Source organism: Corylus avellana, chromosome 3, assembly GCF_965113065.1.
Source record: "Corylus avellana chromosome 3, dhCorAvel1.hap1.2, whole genome shotgun sequence".
NCBI lineage: Eukaryota > Viridiplantae > Streptophyta > Magnoliopsida > Fagales > Betulaceae > Corylus > Corylus avellana.
Genome location: NC_142492.1, coordinates 10357088 through 10380170, shown reverse-complemented (window position 1 = coordinate 10380170; position 23083 = coordinate 10357088). Strand labels below are relative to the sequence as shown.

The following is a 23083-nucleotide window of genomic DNA, read 5'->3' as shown; positions in this document are numbered from 1 at the left end:
AGCCTTTGTTGTATACATCATATATTTATACAATTACTAGATATGGTAATCCTCATAACAGAGGAATTTGAATTTGTACAAAGAAATCTGTTAGATCCCAAATTATGCACGTGCGGACGGGGTTGATGATCACCTGCAAAACAGGGATCAAAGGCGTCAATTTCAGTAATTAAGCTTCCATTTAGGATATTGAAGACACTTTAATGCTTAAGTCAATGTTGACTTTAGCTTGAGGGGCGATAAAGAGAGAGAGAGATCAAGAGAGGGGTCATCCCTTGAAGGGAGAAGAAGGGTGTGTACCATAAATGTATTAAGGAGGTGTTTAGGCCTCAGGGGAGTGTTAAGTATTAGTTAAATAATTAAATTTAGGGAAAAATATAAAAAAGCCCCCCAAACTACCAACTGTTTTTGATTTAGCCCCATAATATTTCAAAAGTGATAAAGTAGCCCCCTAAACTACCAAACTATTGAATTTTGGCCACTCCATTAGTCAAAACCGTCAATTTGGATGGAAACTGCAAAACGACGTCGTTTGGTTACAGGTAAGTTACTACAATGCCCTTGTAAGATTTTTTTTTTAAAAAAAAAAAACAAAAAAAAAGGTGCCATTTTGCTTCAAATTAGGGTTCCCTTACCCTAAGCAAAACGGCATTTTGCTTAGTGGTAAGGATTAATACTAAAAGGGAGCCCTTTGGGATATTTTGTAGCATCAACTCTTGTGGTGACACATCACCAAGCTCATTTTGACAAAATAAAATCAAAACAGCAAACCAAAAAACAAACTAGCGCTAGCAAACCCACCCCCACTAGCACCGGAGAGCATACAACCGATTAGCATCGCCGGCCAGCAAAAACCAGCTTTCCGGCCCCAAAAAATCAGCATCGCCAGCCAGCATTCTTTTTCCCAAACCCTCTTTTCTTTCTCCCAAACCCAGCATCGCCAGCCGGAAAAACCAGAAAAACCCCTCTTTTCTTTCTCCCAAACCCTCTTCTCTTCGTCCAAAAAAAAATGGCCGGCGAAAAAACAAGAAAAAACAAAACAGAAAAAACTAATCCCAAACTCCAAATCCCCTCTTCTTCCCAAACTCCAAACCTCAATCAGCCGAACCAAAAGAGACCCAACAAAATCAACAAAAACAAATTTCTGCAATCAGCTACATCAACAACCCAATCAGAAATTACAATCAACCCAATCAGAAATCCGGTGAGACCCAGCGAAATCCGAGTTTCACAGTAAGGTTTCCATGGCATGGATTCTCAGGCTTGGCCCCAGTCTAGGACTTGTCCATGTCCTTGTGATAGGACTTGTGTACACTGAGCTTGCAAGTGGAGTACCCCAGATCTTTTCCCACTTCATCACCAACCTACCTGCAATTCACTTTGTCGTTGTGTTCGTTTGTGTGAAGTACCTTCCTGTCCACAAGGTCCCAGAAGAAGAGAGGTTTCTTGTAAAGCGGATTGGACACAACCATAAGAGAGGTTTCTTATGTTTAAGGGAGATGATCGGCTGGATGGGGAAGACGGGACCGGCTACGCAGAGAAGTAGGGATTTCAGTATTAATCCTTACCACTAAGCAAAGCGGCGTTGTTTTGCTTAGGGTAAGGGAACTCTAATTTGCAGCAAAACGGTGCCGTTTTACATCTTGTTTTAAAAATAAAATAAAATAAAATTCATACAAGGGCATTGTAGTAACTTACCCGTAACCAAACGACGTCGTTTTGTAGTTTCCATCCAAACTGACAGTTTTGACTAATGGAGTGGCCAAAATGTAATAGTTTGGTAGTTTAGGGGGCTACTTTTTCACTTTTGAAACATTAGGGGGCTAAATCAAAAAACAGTTGATAGTTTGAGAGGCTTTTTTATATTTTTCCCTTAAATTTATTATTTTTATTATTAATTTAAACTTTTGGGATAAGTAGTAAGTTAACAAATATGTTAATATCTATATTCTCTACCTAGCCACTTCCCTAGCTAATATATTTATTTAAGGTGAATGTTAATTTTATGATTGCGGTTTAAGCTCAAATGAGAAGACATGTCAGTTAAGAATCGATTGGCATATTTGTTTATTATAGAATGAGGATTTCATGCACTTAGGTGCTCGGATTGCTAACAAGTCGGATGGCAAACCCCAATTTGGGGTTCAAGCAATGGAAGTATAAAATGAAATATTTTTCCTTCTCTTTCTTGTATAGGACCACTCCTCTGCAAAACTCGTTCAAATGAGGTTGCAAACGAGCATACAAAACCCCTTTTCTGTAAACCCCGTCCGAACGAGGTTGTAGACGAGCCATTCAGTTTGGACTAATTTTGCAAGTAGAAGCCGTCGTCCACAAACTCTGTTTGAAGGTTGCAGATGAACCAAACAAAAATATCAAACTTTTTGAATAAATTATTGAATATGAAGCATCAACTTAATTATCATCAATATTTTGTTTCCCTTTAATTTTTACAGCGGGAGCTGTGGTGCATGAAAGAGAAGGTAGATACAGCAATATTCCGGTGACAACATTGTCACCTCCAGAAGGCAACACAACTTTCCTTGCAGTTGATCTTGATCCCTTAAAATGCAAAATGATCTTGATACCTTTCTCAATATGCAACAATAGAAAACTTTTATTCAATGTAAGTACTGAAAAGTAAAACAACTGCAAGAACTAGAGAAAGTAGTATTACAAAATGTGTCACGAAAATGAGCAACAGCGCATCGTATTGCACCAATTATATATCACTTAAAAGGTTGACACTTCCGTCTTAGCAAAGAATAGGCCGGAAGGTCCACCTTCAGGCATCAAAGCCAGCATGACAGGACCTTTAGCTCCTTCTTCAACAGTCAAGACGCCGGCGTTGTGATTCAAATCCGTCTTAACAAAGCCAGGACAAACTGCATTAATGGCAATGTTGGGGTACTTCTTAGCCAAAACCCTTGTGTAAGCATTCAGAGCTGCCTTGGAGACAAAATAAGCAGAATAATTTGCAGGCCAGCCTTTGATTTCTATCAAATTCTCCTTGGCGTCTTCTAAGAACCTTTCCACCACATTGTCCACTTTCTCTTCTGTGAGGCCATCTACATCTTCTAGCTCCTTTCTTGCATTCTCATTTGAGACACGCTGAAATTCCATTGTTGTTAATTAGCAAGTATGATATAACTAGAAGTTGCTACTTTTTGATATATGGAGTTCTTTTGAGTAGCACCATTTTACCCACGATTTGAAAATGCACCGCAATTTTTTAAAACGCACTTCCAACAATATAATAATATTGTACCTCTAGCTGTCCGAAGGAGGAGGAGACATTTATTATTCTTGCAGAATTGGATAATTCAAGAAGTGGAATTAGTTCTTTGCTCACTTGCTTCATCCCATAATAATTTGTTCTTAGACAATCCAAGGCAGTTTTGTAAGTTTGCTTAAATGTCTCCAAGGATCCGGGATTTGCACCTATAACCTGTATCATTAATGTATGTAGTGATAAATCATGATGCAGCATACATGTTTAGAAATTAAAATCATTTGAATACTATGAGAAAGAATTTCCTCCTATCCGGCCAAAAACTGTCCTTTTTTTTTTTTTTTTCTTTTTTCATTTATGAGACTTCTCCTACAGTGTGGGAGAGAAAACATTAAACTATATAAGATTATATTGCATTGAAAACCTTACTTTATCAAACTCTAGTTTTAAGCTCTTTTGATCCTCTGCTGTGATTATGGATCCGCCAATCCCTGCATTATTTATCTGCAATTTGAAACAATTTCAATATCAGAGTACATAAGAACAAGATTTTATCTAGTTAACAATTGGTCTTTATTTTTCAACAAGCAAATGACGTTATGTTCATTTAAAAAAGGCTCCTATAGACTGATTAGAAAGGAATCTTTATGTAATTATTATCATCCTCCTTATCAAGGGTGATGGTTCAATAGCCCAAGAAAGTTTTCAAGTGGTCAAAGCATATACTAGAGTGTGAGTTCGAATCTCTACAATAGAGAATCCCCATATGCCGGATTAATATTAACCACTTTAAATTTTCATTGATACTCTGGTGGGGCTGAGTGAGGCTATGACTCAATTGATATGGGCAAATAATGTGAGAGGATAGATGAGTCATATATGTACTTATTCGTGCAGGTATTTGGATAGTTCAAATAGATATGAGGTTCACCTATACCCCTCTCATTTTAGAGTTTCCCGTGCAATAAAGAGAGCTAATTACACCCGATAAAAATTCATTAGAGTTTAGAAAATGTACCAGTATGTCAAGCTTCCCAAATTGGGTTTGGATGAAATTTGCAAGAGAAGAAATGGTAGCCTTGTCCCCCACATCAAGTTGATGAAAAATCACATGGGAGTATCCAGCAGCCTTGAGTTTTTCAACAGCTTCATTGCCCCTCTTCGCATCTCTAGCAGTTAATATCACCCTGATCCCATTTGAAGCCAACTGCTTACATATTTCAAATCCTATCCCTTTGTTGGCCCCCGTAACAACAGCAACCCTGAAGAAAAAAGTTTGAAACGAATGCAAACAAAACGAAATTAAGGGTGAGTATTAAGGATCGATGTTTCACTATATATATATATATGAGGCTCATATAAATTTTTTTTGTTAAAGATGAAATTACCTCTTCGTCATGTTTGTTGACTTGTTTCCGCTGTTCGTTGATGCCAATTTATGGAAGTTTACGGTTTTGCTGTTGGTTTTATGGTTTAAGGTAAGGTTATGGGGTATTTATAGTTGGTCATCTCTGGGTTTTCTACGCACGCAGTGACATCTTTCGACTTGCAATCTTGCTTGTTACGTATACGGTGACGTTTTAGACTTTTCTCTTGTTTTTTGAGCAAGAAACTAGAAATAAGACTCATTATATGTATACTGTGGGAAGAAACTAGAAATAAGAAAATAAATAAAGAGCAGAATAAGAGTGCGTTTGAGATTACAAATTCGTAAGAATAATTTATATTTTTTAAAGATATCATAAAACGTAAAGTGTTTGGCATTGCGATTTAAAAAGCACTTAATCTTAAAAATAAATAGTCTGCAATTCTATAAACAGGTTAGGGGGTGCTTATTTGAAAAAACACAAATTTAAATCAAAATCACGATTTTGCATAACAAATATTTAATAAAAAATACTTTTTAACGCATTTTACCAAATGTCTTTACGATTTTAAAAAGTAACGATTTCAAAAGCGCAATTTTTAAAATCGTACTCATTAAAATCACAATCCCAAACGGACCCTTAAATTATTTGTCTAAGTGCAATTCCCGTTCGAGAAATGCTAGGTTTTCTAAGTTAAAAATTCTAAAAATTTTGTTACAAAATGATGTATCACCATCCTATTACCATATTTGTCTATTTATTAATCAATAGACCACATAGAATAGTAACACATCATTTTGAAACCAAATTTAAAAAATAAAAATTGAAAAACCTAGCATTTTCCTTCTCGTTTTGGTTAGGTGTGAATGTAATTTCTTGCATGTGTGCTATATATGAGTAATGCTAAAAGTTTTTCATGTGTCGTTCTCGATCGTATCACTCTAAAAATTGTGACAATTAAAATTATCATTGGGCTTGTGATTTATCACTATTTAATTTTGATCAAATTATAATTTTACAAGCTACTTCATTTTTTGGAGTAAAACAAAAAAGACACAATAAATACTTATAGTATCCGGAAGAGGTACCTCAACCAATTGAGGTCACTTATAGCACTCCTTAGAAAAAAAATTACTCTCATAGGAATCTCCGTGTGTAAAGAAATTATCATATTTAATACTCTTCTATTTAAAATAATAATAATAATAATAATAATAATAAAATACAAAAATAAAAGCAGAAGGTATATTACTATATTCTGTTCGCTAAAAAATATATGGGCTTGGGTTTTCATTTTCAACCCAATCCACCTCAACCCGCCCAAATCACATACCCAATCTCTCTCTGTCTCTCTCTAATCGACGAGAAGCACAGTTCTCAGAGACACCGAGGTAAGATCGCTTCCGATCTAAAACTTTCAATTAATAAGTTCTTTAGACTTTCGTAATTTCCGTATTCAGTTCTAGGATTCAGGGGTTTAATTTTTACTATTATCAAGTGGTTTTAGAGGGATTTATTACTTGCATTAATAGTGCAGCTAAGGTTTTTGTCCGGTTAAATTAGGTTTAATTCAAGATTCAGACGGAATCAAATGCGTTTTTCTTTGTTTGAAAAACTTGGGTTTGAATGTTTATGTAAGATTTTTGTGCTTCGTTGGTGAAAAATGGTTGAAGTTGGCTCACTCGAACTGATATTATGTAAATTCTTTCAATGTCTATGTTGGGATGTTGAATTTTAAGTGAACTTCTTTTAAGTGGAACTATCATCTATTATGTTTCCTTTTTTGTCAATTCTTGGAAGTTCTTTTAGGTGTCTTCAAGTACGTCTGTTGCTTCTAGTTAGGTATTTTCAAATGTATACTTCCAGTGTACTTGGGCAACCTTAGGCTTTTAATGATATCTTCAATTCTTCATTACTTATAAAAAAAATTAATAATAAAACATAAAAATAAATAAATAAATAAATAAAGTATGTCTATTGTTTATGGGGCTCTGCTGAGTCATTAGAATTGGGAACCTGTGTAGGAGACTCTAAATATCAATGTGGACTGGTTTGTTATATTTGAATAATATTCAGGCTAGTGTTAGCAGACTTGCAATTATGTAAAATGTTATCAAAGAGAACGGTTTAGCCCCAACTGCAACAAATAATTCGGATTGATTTTTGACATTAGTGATGAATTTTAGGAAAGATTTGAATGTTTTTTTTCTTCATACTAGATTAAGGATTGATCAATGAGTAAAGCGTTTTGTCTGATCACTAATTGCTCTGTATAATAGAAATTGGATACTCATTTTCTTAGTTACATTTTGTTCTTTATGCATTGTACATGGTGGTGAAATTATTGCGCATGTTCTGCAGTAAGCCGTTTACAGGCTAGAGATTAATGTAGGGAGAACTATTGGAATGTTTATTGCCCATAGATTTTCAGTGGCCTTGTTATTTCTACTTCTTTGATGAAATTTATGTTACGCACCAATTGAGAGCTTTCAGAGTTACTTGTGTGTCTGGTAGATATATGCTTGTGTGAGCATGCAGTTTTCTTAGTAAATTATGTTAATGTCTTGATTATTTGCTGTTAATTCTTCCTGAATTATGACACGAGTATTTATGTTTTGGAGTCAATTTTGGCCATTCAGTTATTTCAATTTAATTCTTATCTTTCACCATCTTGTACTTAAAATCCCTTATTTTCTTACATTTTTAAATATTAATGGTGGGTCTGAGTAGCTCTTACTAAAAAACGCAAAACATTTTCATGTCTAGATGGCATTACAAGAAAAGTTAGATAAATGGGAAAAATATACTTTATCCCCTGAACTATCCACTCATTTACACTTTTAACCCCAATGTTTAAAAAGTAACACTTTCCCCCCCCCCCCCCCCTCCCCCAAACTTTTAAATTGTTGCAATTCGATCATTCTAACTTTTTTTTCCCAAAATGCCCCCATTCCAAGTTAAAAAAAATTAAAATTAAAATTAAAGGGTGGCCGGTCTGGGGTGGCCAGCCACCCCTTAATTTTTAATTTTTTAATTTTTATTTAATTTTATTTTTTTTAACTTAGGATGGAGGCATTTTGGAAAAAAAAAAAAAAAGTCAGAATGGTCGAATTGCAACAATTTGAAAGTTTTGGGGGGGGGGGGGGGTAAAGTGTCACTTTTTAAACATTAGAGTTGAAAGTGCAAATGGATAAATAGTTCAGGGGGGTAAAATGTATTTTTCCCTAAATAAATTCAAGAAGCGGCAAGAGAAGTGCCTGTCAACCCTCACAAGCATTGCAGCAGCTAATAAGTCCACAATTCAGAAATCCACACCTGTAGCTGCAGCGCTGTCAGCCAATGCAAGAACCCCTGCTTCTGCCGTTAAATTTTCAAATGATATAGAGAGACTTGAACACATTAACAGCATTCGTAAAGTCCTGTAGGAGCTCAGATCAAGCGTGTTATAGATCTGCTACTGGAGGTTTAAACCGAATTCTTCCTGCCTTTATCTATGCATACGTATTGCCTAATGCTCTAGTTGTTCGCAATGCTCATTGCTGAATTGATTTAAAAGTTGTGTGTTTACTGCAAAAGAAATAGTTATAGTTATCCACCTTCATCAAACTGGGACCCCTTTTTTTGGCAATTAATTGGGGAAACTCAAAACCTTGTTTATATGGCATGATTTTAAGGGGAAGCTGATAATACTTGATAGACAGTTGTACTTTGAATTGAAGGTAATTATAAATTATAGAGGTTTGTGGGCAATTTGTATTGTAGTTTTGTTTACTGTAGTAACGGGGTATATCAAATCAATAGAAGTCAACATGAGTTACATTGCTCTGGTTGGACCAGGTTAATGTTAATTATCACCAGTTGAATGTTGTTTGTATTTGCAGACAAGGCAAGCCTTCACGCCGGAGCAAAAAAATGAATCATGTTATGTTGACGCGAATGCCAACAAAGCTGTCTTTGACAGTTTGAGGAATAACCCGAAAGTGCACTATGATGGGAAGCGTTTCTCTTACAAGGGAACATTAAACTTACGTAGCCACAGAACTTCATGGGCTAATGAACTTTTTCGATTTAGTATTTAAGTTGTATTTAGTTTTTTCCTTATACCTCTTTCATGGTGGGTAACATTTTGACTTGTCACTTGGTCTACAGTCTAAGTGTGATCTAAAGGAAAAGAGTCAGCTTCTTTACTTAATAAGGTAAAAACGAGAGGGCATTGCTGTCATTGATCTTAAGGATGCATACCCAACTGTGATGGATGACTTGCAGGTACATGTAATATTTGATTTCCCCATTTTGTTTGATGAACTTTTACATCATGATATTCATGATTTCAAAATAGCACCAGAATTTTGTTCAGAGAAGTCTTTGGAAAAAACTGCTAGGCCTGTTAGCCTTGTGCATGCCTCCCTCTTTCTGTAAGGTGTAGTCCTGGGTTTAATCCATGGGTGCAGTTGGATTGGGTGGGGGGGGGATTGTGGGGGTGCAAAGATTATCCATCATCACGTGGCCTATAAAAAAACTGATTGACCAAAAAAAAAAAAAACAAAACAAAACAAAAGGTTGCTAGAAAAAGTTCATCTTGCATTGAAGGCCACTAAATGAACCCTTTTTTTTTTTTTTGTAAGTAAAAGCATTTGGTAAGAAAACTGAACGAACCTTTGAATTCTATGGATTTGATTATCTCTCTGTGTACAACTTGCCGAGCATGGTTCAGAGGTGACGGGTGACTGTGTGTTGGTGGGACTTGAAAAGGCCTGGAAGCCTGCCTTCCCTTGACCTTTTGGTGTCGGGTGGGAACTTCTTTTCTCAGAATGATAAACAAAAAAATCCAAGGTTTTGAATAGTTATCATTAAATGGAGCAAATTGTGTGATATTGTTGTATCTGGTAAAGTTTTTCTGGCTTTGGATGCATGGATTAGCTTTCTCAAAAGATGATTTTCATTATGACGAAAAGTGTAACGTGCCACCTTAACACATTACCAAATGGTAACTTGTCAAATTGACACGTTACTAAAGAATGACGTATAATATGCATTGACACGTCACCATTTTGTAAATTTTTAATTAATTAACTCAATTATGGAACGATCAATACATAAAACAATCGTTTAATAAAACTCTGCTCGCTCGTTTAACGTTCGCACGAATACTAGCACGAGTTGAGAACAAAATTACGAAAATTATAAATTATTAAAGCTTGCATAGGTATTTCATTCATGCAATAGAACAAGTTTAACATTCGTTTAATATACCCATATCAAACTAGGCTCGATCATTTAACGTTCGTAAATAATATTAGCGCGACTAATATTTATAAGGGGAAACTTCACTAAGCCTCCCTGAACTTCCGGCCGATTTTGCAAACCCCTCCTAAACTTCCAAATCTCTCATTTTGAATCCATGAACTTCCATTTGCTCTCACTTTGGGCCCCTCTGTCAGTTTTCAACATTAGATTAAACGGTTTAACTTTTTTATACCCATTATACTCCCACGTTAAAACTACACCGTTTTGGACTTCAAAACTAGAACACTCACCCAGTCCAAAACGACGTCGTTTTAGGCATTAATTTTTTTTTTTTGGCAAAAAAAAAGACAATGGAATGGCTTTGGGGGTGGCCTGGCCACCCCCAAGGGCCTGGGGGTGGTTTCGGCCACCCCCTACAGCCGGTATGGGGGTGGCCGAAACCACCCCCAAGCCCTTGGGGGTGGTCCGGCCACCCTCAAAAGCCCAAACCCATCCCAAAACCTGTTTTTTTTTTTTTTTTTTTTTTTTTTTTTTGCCTTTTGAGTGTGGCCGAACCACCCCCTTGGTCATGGGGGTGGTCGAACCACCCCCATACCGGCCATGGGAGCCACCCCCTTGGCCAAAAATTGGGTGGTTCAGCCACCCCATTTTGGCCAGCCACCCCGATCTTTTTCTCCCTTTAAAAAAAAAAAAAACAATTTTAATGCCCAAAACGACACCGCTTTGGGCTAGGGTTTTTTTTATTTTTTTTATTTTTTTTAAGTTTTTTCATATTTTTCATTTTCTTTTTTTTTAAGAAATATATATATATATATATATATATATATATATATATATATATATAATTTTAATGCCCAAAACGGTGTCGTTTTGGGCTAGGGTGGGTGCTGTAGTTTTGGGCATTTTCGAAATTTCAAGTGGACTGAGTAAGGGTATAATGGGCATAAAAAAGTCAGACTGTTTGACTTTAACGTTGAAAACTAACAGAGGGGTCCAAAGTGAGAGAAAATGGAAGTTCAAGGGTCCAAAATGAGAGATTTGGAAGTTCAGTAGGGGTCTACAAAATCGGCCGGAAGTTCAGGAGGGCTTAGTGTAGTTTCCCCTATTTATAATTTATTGTATATACATATAATAACAAGTTCTAGTAATATATATACATACTTATAATTAAGTACTATACATTAATAATTTGGTATTCTATATTATTTATTAAGGGGTAAATATAGCATAAGTCCCGGAATCAACGTGCCAAAATTAAATAGTCCATAAGTTGTCTTTTTAAAAAATTTACGCCCTAGGTCAGTCAAAATGCGAGAAAAATCCCTATCATTAGAATTTTGTAACTGCGGTTAGTCCATTCTAAATGGTGCGGTTTTGTAATGCCAGATCAGGCGAAAATGTTGATCCTACGTGTCCAAGTGTACACGTAGGATCAAAACTCACCGTTTTGGGAACATCCAAAACGGTGAGTTTTGGAAACTTGTGGGTTTTATTTTGAAACCCCCAAGCCATATTTCTTCCCAATGAAACAAACGGACAAGAGAATCCCAGGCATACCCACTGACCAACACAGCGGCTGAACGGAGACCCACAGGGGGACAGAATCCACCGTTGAGCCTAGCAGTCCGGCGTCGAACTTGAATTTGGCGTCCACCCATTTCTGCCCTAGAGCTTAGACCCATCGACCGGCAACCCATCCAAGGTAATTTCCCATAATTGTTTTGTGGTTTGTGTTGGTCTAACAGTGTGGAAGCATTTTCTTCTAGTTTTAGAAAGCTTTTGTTGTATTGGAAGATTTTTGTCAAAACCTCCATCCCCCAAAATTTTTGTTGAATCTGTGTTGGATTTATATATACAATATAATCTGTGTTGGAATCTTACAAAACATACTTTATTGCATTGTTGGCAACGGGTGTGGTCCATATTGGTTGTTGTTCAAATGGAATATGTCATTATTCCATTATTATTGTGAACTTTTGGGGTGTAATGGCTTTGTCCATAATAGCCAATGTTTGTCGTGTTTTGTCCTTTGACATTTGATTGTGGGTCATAGAGAGGGTTGAAAACAATTACAACCCTAAGGGTGGTAGGCTTTGTTAGACTAACACAAACCACAAAAAAATTATGGGAAATACCTCAGATGGGTTGCCTATCGGTGGGTCTTGGTTCAAGGGCAGAAATGGGTGGACGCCGAATTCAGGTTGGACGCCGAACCGCTAGGCTTGATGGTGGATTATGTCGCGCCGGTGGGTCTCCATTTAGCCGTTGGTAGGTTCGTCGGTGGGTGTCCGTTCAGCCGTCTATGGGTGCATCAATGGGTCTCCGTTCAGCCGCTACGTTGGTTGATGGGTATGCCTGGGATTCTTTTGTCCGTTTGTTTCATCGGGAAAGAAATATGACTTGGGCGTTTCAAAATAAAACCTCCAAGTTTCCAAAACTCACATTTTGGGAAACCCAAAACGTTGAGTTTTGATCCTACGAATACACTTGGACACGTAGGATCAACATTTTCGCTTGATCTGGCATTCCAAAAACGCAACGTTTAGAAGGGACTAACAGCATTTACAAAATTCTGACGGTAAAGATTTTTTTTCTTGCATTTTGATTGACCTAGGAGTAAATTTTTGAAAGAAAAAAAAAAAAAAAAAAAACTTAGGGACTATTTAATTTTAGCGAGTTAACTCAGGATCTTATAATATATTTACCCTTTATTAAGTGTCTGATTAATAATTTATTAAGTATTTACTTAATTATAATTAAGTAACAGTAAGTACCACGTGCTTACTGTTACTTAATTAGTAAATCCAAATTCCAAATATATACTTAATAAATAATTATATAGTACTTATATATATGGATCCATTCCATATATTTATAGACTAAATTTAATATAAATTGGTTCATGTAGTACTTATTCACCATCGATACATACCCTTACAAAACTCGGAAAAAGCTTGTTTAACGCGCGCCAATATTTTTTTATTTTTGTAATAAAAAAGAAAATTAGAATAGCTTATATATATATTACCTACGAGCTCAACCCTAGATCATCATCATCTTATGACATTCTAAAAAATTAGAAAGCTATATGGCCGGCTAAAACATCAACTCGCTTAGGGTGCCCCTAAGGTTTACAAATTACAACGTATAGAACACGTTTATTACAAATTACAAATTACAACTTATGAGGCATATAATTGCATGCAGCCCATAACCTATAGAACACGTTTATTACAACCCTAGGAATTCCCAACTACGTAATAGCTTGGCCCTAAGTTTTTTACAATTGTAAAAGGAATAGGTTAATTATTAAAAAACTATGCCATCCAATGCACTGTATAACTATATATGAACAATAAGAATATTACACCAAATTTGGAAATGATAGCACAATAAGAATATTATACCAAATTAACATTAACATATAGTCAATGTATATTATTACTTGTTAAGTATATTTGTCAAAAGAATATGTCAATTAGCATTATAAATTTATTGGTAAACCATAGATATAAGTAAACTATTGTACAATAGTTTAATTTGATAGTTACACTTTCAAATTAATATATCAATTATGTACTAGCTTGAGATCGACTTACTCCCAATGTTATTAAAAAATGAAACTGTGGTTTTTAGTATTAATATTCTAGACCATATATATATATATATATATATATATATATATATATGAAAATACTTGGTGTTCTCTTAGTTTTAATTAGTATATATTGCTTTTAAAAACTAAGTTGGTAAATTAAGAGCAATGTTTATTTTTTTATTACAAAATTTAAATATTAGTGACGTGTCACATGTGGCACGTTACCAATATGGTGACGTGCCATGATGTGCCACATGTGGCACGTCACCCTTTGGTAACGTGCCACATGTGCTACGTCAGCCATTAGTAATGTGCGACATGTGGCACATGTTAGGAAATTAGGACGCCGCTAATTTCTTTTGATAGGATCTTGGGATTCAATTTTTCAAGAAAACAACAACACAATAAAATATAAAGGCACAAGACAAGAATTTATACGTGGTTCGGCCAATACTGCCTACATCCACAGAGCACACCAGATATTACTATATCACTTTGAATGAACTACAATTATGGATCAGCAGATCTCACTCACACAGTGTATCTCTCACACTCCTGAAAATACACACTCTTGTGTTTTGCTCACTCTCTTAGAAAAACACTACTCTTGTATTTTTCTTGCTCTTTTTATGAAAGCACTATCACTTTCTTTTAAGAAGCTCTCGTTGGTGTCTAATTTGCAAGTGGCCTTCCATTTTGTTATATAGGCAATTTCCTGCACCCATATTTCAAACATTTCGGTCACTTACTCTATAGCATAGCCCACAATTCTCCTTTCACACCTATTTTTTCTTCTTTCATCTAGAAGCCCCCTTATCTATAAGCTTTCAATGAGACAAGGCTTCTTAAGGGAAGTCAATCGGCCAAGGCTTTAACAAAGCTCCTTTTTGTCAAAGATTGCAGCTGCAAATTTCTACGTGGAGAAATGTGATGAGTAATGATAGTGAACCCAATTGTCAACAAAGGTGAGCCACACTTTGCCAACATAATGATAGTGAACCCAATTGTCAACAAAGGTGAGCCACACTTTGCCAACAATCTCCCACTTGGCGAACTTTGCACAAGTAGCTGACTTTCATTCAAAATGGTGTGCTCCTTCTCTGTCTTTAAACTCGAAGACCCACTGAAGTTGAGCACAACTTCAGTTTCTCTGTAGTAACTGTTTTGGTTAACATGTCAGCGGGATTCTTGCTGCCCTGGATCTTCTCAAGTGTCAACACCTCATCAACTAGAAGTGATCTGACTAAATGATACCGAAGTCCGATATGCTTGGTTCTAGAATGAAATGCTGAATTCTTTGCCAGATGTATTGCACTCTGACTGTCACTGTGCAACACATTCTTCTCCTGTTTGAATCCCATTTCTGCTAACAATCCCTGTAACCAGATCATCTCTTTGCTGGCTTCAGTCACAGCCACATACTCTGCCTCTGTAGTGGATAAGGCAACAATTTTCTGTATTTGCGAAATCCAACTCACTGCAGTAGTACCTATTGTGAAAACATATCCAGTAGTGCTCCTCCTGTGATCTACCTCTCCAGCAAAGTCTGCATCTACAAACCCTTGTAGTTTTAGATCGCCTTTTCTGAAACATAGGCTTCTATCAGTTGTACCTCGTAGATACCTTAGTATCCACTTCACTGCCTCCCAGTGTTGTTTTCCGGGATTTGACATGAATCTGCTCACAGCTCCCACTGCATGAGCAATATCTGGTCTCGTGCAAACCATGGCATACATCAAACTTCCAATGGCTGAGGCATATGGAACCTTAGCCATGAATTCCTTCTCTTCTTCTGTCTTGGGGGACTGATCCTTGGATAGCCGAAAGTGACTAGCCAAGGGTGTGCTAACTGGCTTAGCATTACTCATGCTGAACCTTTTCAGAACACGGCAAATGTACTCCTCTTGAGACAACTGCAAAGTACCCATTTGCTTGTCCCTATTTATTCTCATCCCAAGAATTTGCTTCGCTGCGCCCAAATCCTTCATGTCGAACTCACTCGATAGTTGCTTCTTCAACTTCTGGATTTCATCCATATCTGAACCTGCTACTAACATGTCATCGACATACAGTAACAAAATAATGTAACTGGATTCAAACCTCTTGAAGTAACAACAATGGTCAGCGTTGCACTTGTTGTAGCCATGCCTCTGCATAAACCCATCGAACTTCTTGTACCACTGCCTTGGAGCTTGCTTCAGGCCGTACAAGCTTTTAGTCAATTTGCACACAAGTTTCTCTTTCCCTTTGACTGGAAAACCCTCTGGTTGTTGCATGCAGATCTCCTCCTTTAGGTCTCCATGAAGGAAAGCAGTCTTCACATCTAACTGCTCTAGGTGCAACCCCTCTGCTGCAACAATGCTGAGAACTGAACGAATGGTATTCAGTTTCACAACCGGTGAGAAAATGTCTGTGTAGTCAATTCCTTCTTTCTGCTGAAAGCCTTTGACCACTAATCTCGCCTTGTGTCTCTTGGAACCATCATGTTCCTCTTTGATTCTATATACCCATTTGTTGTGTAGAGTCTTCTTTCCCACGGGTAACTTAGCTAGCTCCCATGTCTTGTTAGAGATGAGAGACTTCATCTCATCCTTCATTGCAAGCTCCCACTTGCTCGAGTCCTCTACCTGACATGCTTCATCATAGCATTCAGGTTCTCCACCATCTGTTAATAACAGAAAGTTCATGTACTTCCTGTTTGGTACATGTGGACGAGCAGACCTTCTAGGTGCAGGCGTAGGAATTGGATCTTGTGGTGCTTGTTGTTCTGCAGGTTCTTCAAGCTGAGGATCCTCACCAACTTGCTGCACCGGACTACTTTCAGGAAGATCATCCAACTCAACATACATATGATCATCTTGTACTGGACTAGTAGGTTGTACAGTACCTCTATCCTTGTACATCACCTTCTCATTGAAAACCACATCTCTACTTCGAATGATTTTCTTATGTTGATCATCCCAGAGTCGATAACCAAACTCATCTCCTCCATATCCAATGAAGGTGCACTTTAGTGACTTAGGGTCTAGCTTTCCCCTCACATGGTCACTAATGTGCACATAAGCAATGCAACCAAAAACTTTTAACCATGAAAGATTTACCTTCTTTCCGCTCCATACCTCCTCCGGTATGCGTTGCTCCAACGGCACTGACGGTCCTCGATTAATGAGGTAGGTTGCTGTGTTGATTGCTTCAGCCCAAAACTGCTTGGGTAGGCCTGACTGAATGCGCATACTTCTGGCTCTTTCTGTCAATGTTCGGTTCATCCGTTCTGCCACCCCGTTCTGCTGTGGGGTTCTTGGAACAGTCCGTTCCAAACGGATCCCATTCTCGAAACAGAACTTTTTGAACCCGGTGTCCTCGTACTCTCCACCGTTGTCAGATCTTAGCTTCTTGATCTTCAAGCCTGTCTCGTTCTCCACCATGGCCTTCCATTTCTTGAATACTTCGTACACCTCCGATTTCTGTCTCAAGAAATAAACCCATACCTTCCTGGAATGGTCATCAATGAAAGTCATAAAGTATGACTTTCCGCCAATGGATGGGACTGTAGCTGGCCCCCAAACATCTGTGTGAACTAGCTCCAGCTTCTCATTTTTGAGGGTTCTGCCACCCGTTTTGAAACTCACCCGTTTCTGTTTGCCGAAAATGCAATTTTCACAGAAGTCGATATTAATCGACTTTAACTTTGGTAGCTTCCCCAATGAGTGCAAAACTTTGAGCCCTTTTTCACTCATGTGGCCTAGCCTTTGGTGCCACAGATCTGCTTCAGCACTTGCATTCGCAACAGCAATAGTATCCCTCATATCTGTGGTCATATAGAGGGTACCAGTCTTTTCACCTTGAGCTATCATCATAGCCCCAAATGTGACCTTCCACTTACCTCCGTGGAAGTGAATGCCATGCCCTTCATCATCAAGCTGTCCCACAGAGATCAGATTCTTCTTCAGCTCTGGAACATGTCTGACTTTTTCCAACTTCCATACTGAATCGGCATGTATTCTGATCCGAACATTTCCCATGCCCACAACATCAAGTGCCGTACCATCAGCTAGATACACTTTCCCGAAATCTCCACTAACATAGTTTTCCAAGATTTCGCGTATCGCTGTTGTATGAAAGGAAGCCCCTGAGTCCAACACCCAAGAATCAAAGGGACTGTCAACCGAGAGGATCAGGGCCTCTTGCGCTTCATCTGCCACCACGTTTGCAGAGTCGCTTTTTGCCTCCTTTTTCGGAGCTTTACACTGATTTTTGTAGTGACCCGTCTTGCCACAATTCCAACACTCAATAGTTTTTGAGCTGCTCTGGCTATTGGAATTTCTTGGATATCTTGATTTTGACCTGCCGGCCCTTGATCTCGACCTTCCATGCCCGCTACCTCTGTTTGAACTTCTGCTTCTACTTTCCACATTCAAAGCAGATCCGGAAGTGGACTTATCATCTGCCTTCTTCATGGTCACATGAGAGATGATGTCTTGCACAATCTCATTGAACTTGAGAGTTGTCTTTCCAAACATGAGCGTGGTGACAAAATGCTCATATGAATCTGGAAATGATGCAAGCAATAACAAGGCTCGATCTTCTTCACTAAATTGAACATCTATCCGGTTCAAGTCGTTGATCAAAGCGTTGAAGATGTTGATATGCTTCATCACATCCTCGCCTTCCTTCATCTCCAGCTTGAAGAGTTTCTTCTTGAGGAATAGCTTATTTGACAAGGATTTCCCCAGATATATGGCTTCTAGCTTGTCCCACATATCTTTGGCAGAGATTGCTGATATCACATGATTTAACACATCATCTGTGATATACATCTCAATGGTAGAGATTGCCCGTTGATCGATATCTGACCACTCGGGGTCAGTCATGCCCTCCGGTCTTTCTTCTAAGGCAACTAACAGCCTTTGTTGAATAAGAACGCCACGCATCCGCCTTTGCCATAAGCCAAAACTGATCTTCTCATCAAATGGCTTTATTTCAACTTTCATAGATCCACCGGATCCATAATTTGGACTCCACTTCTTTGAACTGTCACTTGAAGAAGCAACTTCAGGAGTGGTTTCGGGGGTTTCGCGAGACATACTTCTTGTTGTATAAACTTGACGCTATTGCTCCCACTCGAACGGAACACGAACCGAGCTCTGATACCAATTGTTAGGAAATTAGGACGCCGCTAATTTCTTTTGATAGGATCTTGGGATTCAATTTTTCAAGAAAACAACAACACAATAAAATATAAAGGCACAAGACAAGAATTTATACGTGGTTCGGCCAATACTGCCTACATCCACAGAGCACACCAGATATTACTATATCACTTTGAATGAACTACAATTATGGATCAGCAGATCTCACTCACACAGTGTATCTCTCACACTCCTGAAAATACACACTCTTGTGTTTTGCTCACTCTCTTAGAAAAACACTACTCTTGTATTTTTCTTGCTCTTTTTATGAAAGCACTATCACTTTCTTTTAAGAAGCTCTCGTTGGTGTCTAATTTGCAAGTGGCCTTCCATTTTGTTATATAGGCAATTTCCTGCACCCATATTTCAAACATTTCGGTCACTTACTCTATAGCATAGCCCACAATTCTCCTTTCACACCTATTTTTTCTTCTTTCATCTAGAAGCCCCCTTATCTATAAGCTTTCAATGAGACAAGGCTTCTTAAGGGAAGTCAATCGGCCAAGGCTTTAACAAAGCTCCTTTTTGTCAAAGATTGCAGCTGCAAATTTCTACGTGGAGAAATGTGATGAGTAATGATAGTGAACCCAATTGTCAACAAAGGTGAGCCACACTTTGCCAACATAATGATAGTGAACCCAATTGTCAACAAAGGTGAGCCACACTTTGCCAACAGCACATTACTAACAGGCCTTGGGAAGGCGCACCAAACCTAGACGACCTTCCCCTTCTTCTTTCTCATTTCTCTCTTTTTTTTTCCCCTCCTTTCTCTTTTCTTCTTGCTCTCGCGCGCAGTGCACTCTTCCGTACTCTCCCTCTCTCTTTTTCTCTCTTCTTCTCCTATAGTCTCTCTCACACTCCGGCACTATCTCTCACTCTCCGACACTCTCTCTTTCTTCTCCTCCCGCGCACGCCAGGCCCCTCTCGCTCTCTCATTTCTCTCTGTGACTTCACCAGCTGACAGTCTCTCACACTCCGGCACTCTCCCTCTCAAACGTACAGGTATATATATATAACACAAAATAAATAACCCATTTCACTTAAAATGGAAATGATGTTGATCCCTTTCTGAACATGCAATATAGAAAACTTTTATTCAATGTAAGTGAGAAGTAAAACAACTACAATATCGAATTGGAAAAAGTACTACGAAACGTTACATAAAAATGAGCAAGTGCATCATATTGCATCAATTATCACTTAAAAGGTTGACACTTTAGTCTTATCAAAGAATAGACCAGAAGGTCCACCTTCAGGCATCAAAGCCAGCATGACAGGACTTTTAGCTCCTTCTTCAACAGTTAAGACCCCAGTGTTGTGATTAATATCTGTCTTGACATAGCCAGGACCAACTGAGTTAATGGCAATGTTGGGATACTTCATAGCAAGAACCCTTGTAAAAGCATTCACAGCTGCCTTGGAGACAAAATAAGCAGAAAAATTTGTCGGCCAGCCGTTGACTTGTATCAAATTCTCCTTGACGTCTTCTAGGAACCCTTCCACCACCTTGTCCACTTTCTCTTCTGTGAGGCCATCTACATCTCCTAGCTCCTTCCTTGTATTCTCATTTGGGATATGCTGAAATTCCATTGTTGTTAATTAGCACCTGTGACATCACTAAAAGTGATGTCACAGGTGCTAATTAAAAAATAATTATTTTAAAACGTTCAATTTGAAAATATTACATTCAAAAAAATGCACCATTTTACCCACGATTTGAAAACGAACCGCAATTTTTTTAAAACGCACTCTCTAACAATATAATAATGTTGTACCTTTAACTGTCCCAAGGAGGAGGAGACATTTATTATTCTTGCAGAATTGGATAATTGAAGAAGTGGAATTAGTTCTTTGCTCACTAGCTTCATTCCATAATAATTTGTTCTTATACAATCCGTGGCAGTTTCGAATGTTTGCTTGAAAACTTTCTCCAAGGATCCGCGATTTCCACCTGCAACCTGTATCATCGTATGCAGTGGTAAATGATGTAGCATATATGTTTGAAATCATTTGAATACTATTTTATTGTGGAGAAAGTTTTCTTTCGGATCAACCCAATCTAAACTAAAATTGATTTGTTCACATTTTTAATAAAATTAGGGGAAAATGCAAACTTAGTTTTTGTGGTTTACCTGATTTGTAAATTAGATCTCTGTAGTATCAAAATGAACTCAAAGGTCCCTGAGATATGCCAAAAAAATAATTTACTCGTTCACTGACTTAACAGATTCCGTTAGTATGACATTGATTAAAATATGACATGTGTCACAATTTTATTAGTTCTGACGTATTTACATAATCAAAATCTGTTAAATCAGTTGATGAAATTCTACTGTAAGGAGTAAATTGTCTTTTTGGTACACCTTAGGGATCCCTGAATTCATTTTGATACCACTGAAGGTTAATTACAAATTAAGTAAACCACAATAACTAATTTTGTAATTTTCTCATAAAATTAACCAAGCATGTGGTATCTGTCCTTAGTGCATGTGAAAATGCATATAAGAATAATATACTCTAAAGACATATGTTAATTTAATAAATTGTATTTGAGGAATTTCCTTCATTCCTGTTTGAAGTAAAACTTTGTCCTTTTATTTATTTTTATTTTTTGCATTTATGAGACTTTCTTTCATACAGTGTGGGAAGGAAAACATTAAACCATATATTATAGTCTACATTTCCACTTAAACACATTATCTTGCAGTAATTAAGTACTTCAAATTTCTGGATTATACTCTAAATTTAAAATGCTGATAGAGATTATATTACATTGGGAAACTTACTTCATCATACCCTTGTTTTAAGCCCTCTTGATCTTCTGCGTTGATTATGGATCCAGCAATCCCTGCATTGTTTATCTGCAATTTAAAATAATTTCAATAGTAGAGTACTAAATGTGGGATAAGAACAAGACTTCATATAGTTATTGGTCTTTATTTTTCACCAAGCAAATGACTCTTTTTTCTCATATTCAAAAAAGCCGACGGAGGAGATCACTTATGGCTATTCTATCTAAGTATGACCATAGTAATCCTTACTCGCTAAGAGCAGTACAGGGAAAGACCAAGACAATGGGAACCACATATTGTCTCTTAAGTCTGACTAAATCATAACCTGACTTAGTTTCATCAAGAAATCAGTATGACCCAAAGCAGCTAATACTAATAGGATTGATGATTCTTATTTCAGGAGTTAAACTCTCACCTTAGTACATATCTAAAACCATTTGGAGAATTTTATTGAGACCACTAGACCACTGCCATTAATGGTAAACCAAATGACTTTATTTTTATCTAAAAAAGATTACATGATTTCATCTTAATTCAAAAGTATAGATTGATTAGAAAGGTATCTATATAATTAATCTGCCTTAGACTATTGGATAAGGGCTCATCCATACTTATACTTTTTCGTTTTTCTTTTCTATACTATGAACAGGTTGGAAAAGCAGCCTAGTGAAGCAATAGGAAATACACATCCCTGTGAATTTTGATATTCCCATCTACAAGTCAAAGTCATATTCTCCATTAAAATCAAGTGTCTTACCAAGGATCAGAACATACAATACGGGCAGTTAATATAAGAGGATAGGTGTTCCCTTACCTACTTAAGCAGGTGTCTAGACTATACAAATCAGTACAAGGCTTATCTACGGTATCCGGTCACGTTAGCCACCCATGCATGCAATACGGGCAACGACTAATTACACCCGATCACAAGTATCGGTGAGTTGGATTACGTACCAATATGTCAAGCTTCCCAAATTGAGTTTTGATGCAATTTGCAAAAGAAGAAATGCTAGCCTTGTCCCCCACATCAAGTGGATGAAAAATCACATCGGAGTATCCAGCAACCTTGAGTTTTTCAACAGCTTCATTTCCCCTCCTCACATCTCTAGCAGTTAATATCACCTTCACCCCATTTGAAGCTAGCTGCTTACATATTTCAAATCCTATCCCTTTGTTGGCCCCCGTAACAACTGCAATCCTGAAGAAAAAAGTTTGAATCAAAAGCAAAAACAAAGAAATTAAGGATCGATGTTTCACTGCTTACTACGATATATAATTATATACATCTGAGGTTCATATTAAAACATGTTGTTAAAGATGAAATTACCTCTTCGTCATGTTAATTTGTTGACTTGGTTCTGCAATTCGTTGACGCTTATTTATGGAAGTTTATGGTTTTTCTGTTGTTTGGATGGTTTAAGGTAAGGTTGTGGGGTATTTATAGTTGCTCATCTCTATCTAGGTTTTCTACGCATGCAGTGACATCTTCCCAGTTGCTATATATCTTGCTTGGCTACGTATACTGTGATGTCTATAGAGCTAAGGGTTGTAATATTTGTTACAAACATTCATTTTTAAGTCATTTGGAAATGTTTTATCATTTGATAATATCTTCTTAAAGGTTTTTATGAGAAATAAAAATCATCTTTAACCATTTT

At 37.3% G+C, this 23083-nt stretch overlaps 2 protein-coding genes across 2 annotated transcripts; both read right to left on the bottom strand.

The window, feature by feature from the left end:
- Positions 1-2726: 2726 nt before the first annotated feature.
- On the bottom strand, positions 2727-4684 carry LOC148586769 (salutaridine reductase-like). Its single transcript, XM_088514970.1, has 5 exons — positions 4621-4684; positions 4251-4494; positions 3662-3736; positions 3269-3448; positions 2727-3111 (listed from the first exon to the last, which is right to left on the bottom strand). The coding sequence occupies exons 1-5, from the start codon at positions 4629-4631 to the stop codon at positions 2734-2736; spliced, it is 888 nt and encodes a 295-aa protein (XP_088371096.1). The 5' UTR covers positions 4632-4684; the 3' UTR covers positions 2727-2733.
- Positions 4685-19827: 15143 nt separating this feature from the next.
- Positions 19828-22763, bottom strand: LOC148586768 (short-chain dehydrogenase/reductase 1-like). Its single transcript, XM_088514320.1, has 5 exons — positions 22753-22763; positions 22380-22623; positions 21420-21494; positions 20409-20591; positions 19828-20211 (listed from the first exon to the last, which is right to left on the bottom strand). The coding sequence occupies exons 1-5, from the start codon at positions 22761-22763 to the stop codon at positions 19834-19836; spliced, it is 891 nt and encodes a 296-aa protein (XP_088370446.1). The 3' UTR covers positions 19828-19833.
- Between the last annotated feature and the right edge of the window lie 320 nt (positions 22764-23083).

Excerpts from the sequence above, each read along its gene's own strand:
- LOC148586769 (XM_088514970.1), bottom strand. Across the intron at positions 3,737-4,250 it reads TTGGGAAGCTTGACATACTG|ATAAATAATGCAGGGATTGG; the intron begins GTACATTTTCTA and ends TTCAAATTGCAG. Across the intron at positions 3,112-3,268 it reads CCTCCTTCGGACAGCTAGAG|CGTGTCTCAAATGAGAATGC; the intron begins GTACAATATTAT and ends ATGGAATTTCAG.
- LOC148586768 (XM_088514320.1), bottom strand. Across the intron at positions 20,592-21,419 it reads TAAAACAAGGGTATGATGAA|GTTGCAGGTGGAAATCGCGG; the intron begins GTAAGTTTCCCA and ends ACGATGATACAG. Across the intron at positions 20,212-20,408 it reads CCTCCTTGGGACAGTTAAAG|CATATCCCAAATGAGAATAC; the intron begins GTACAACATTAT and ends ATGGAATTTCAG.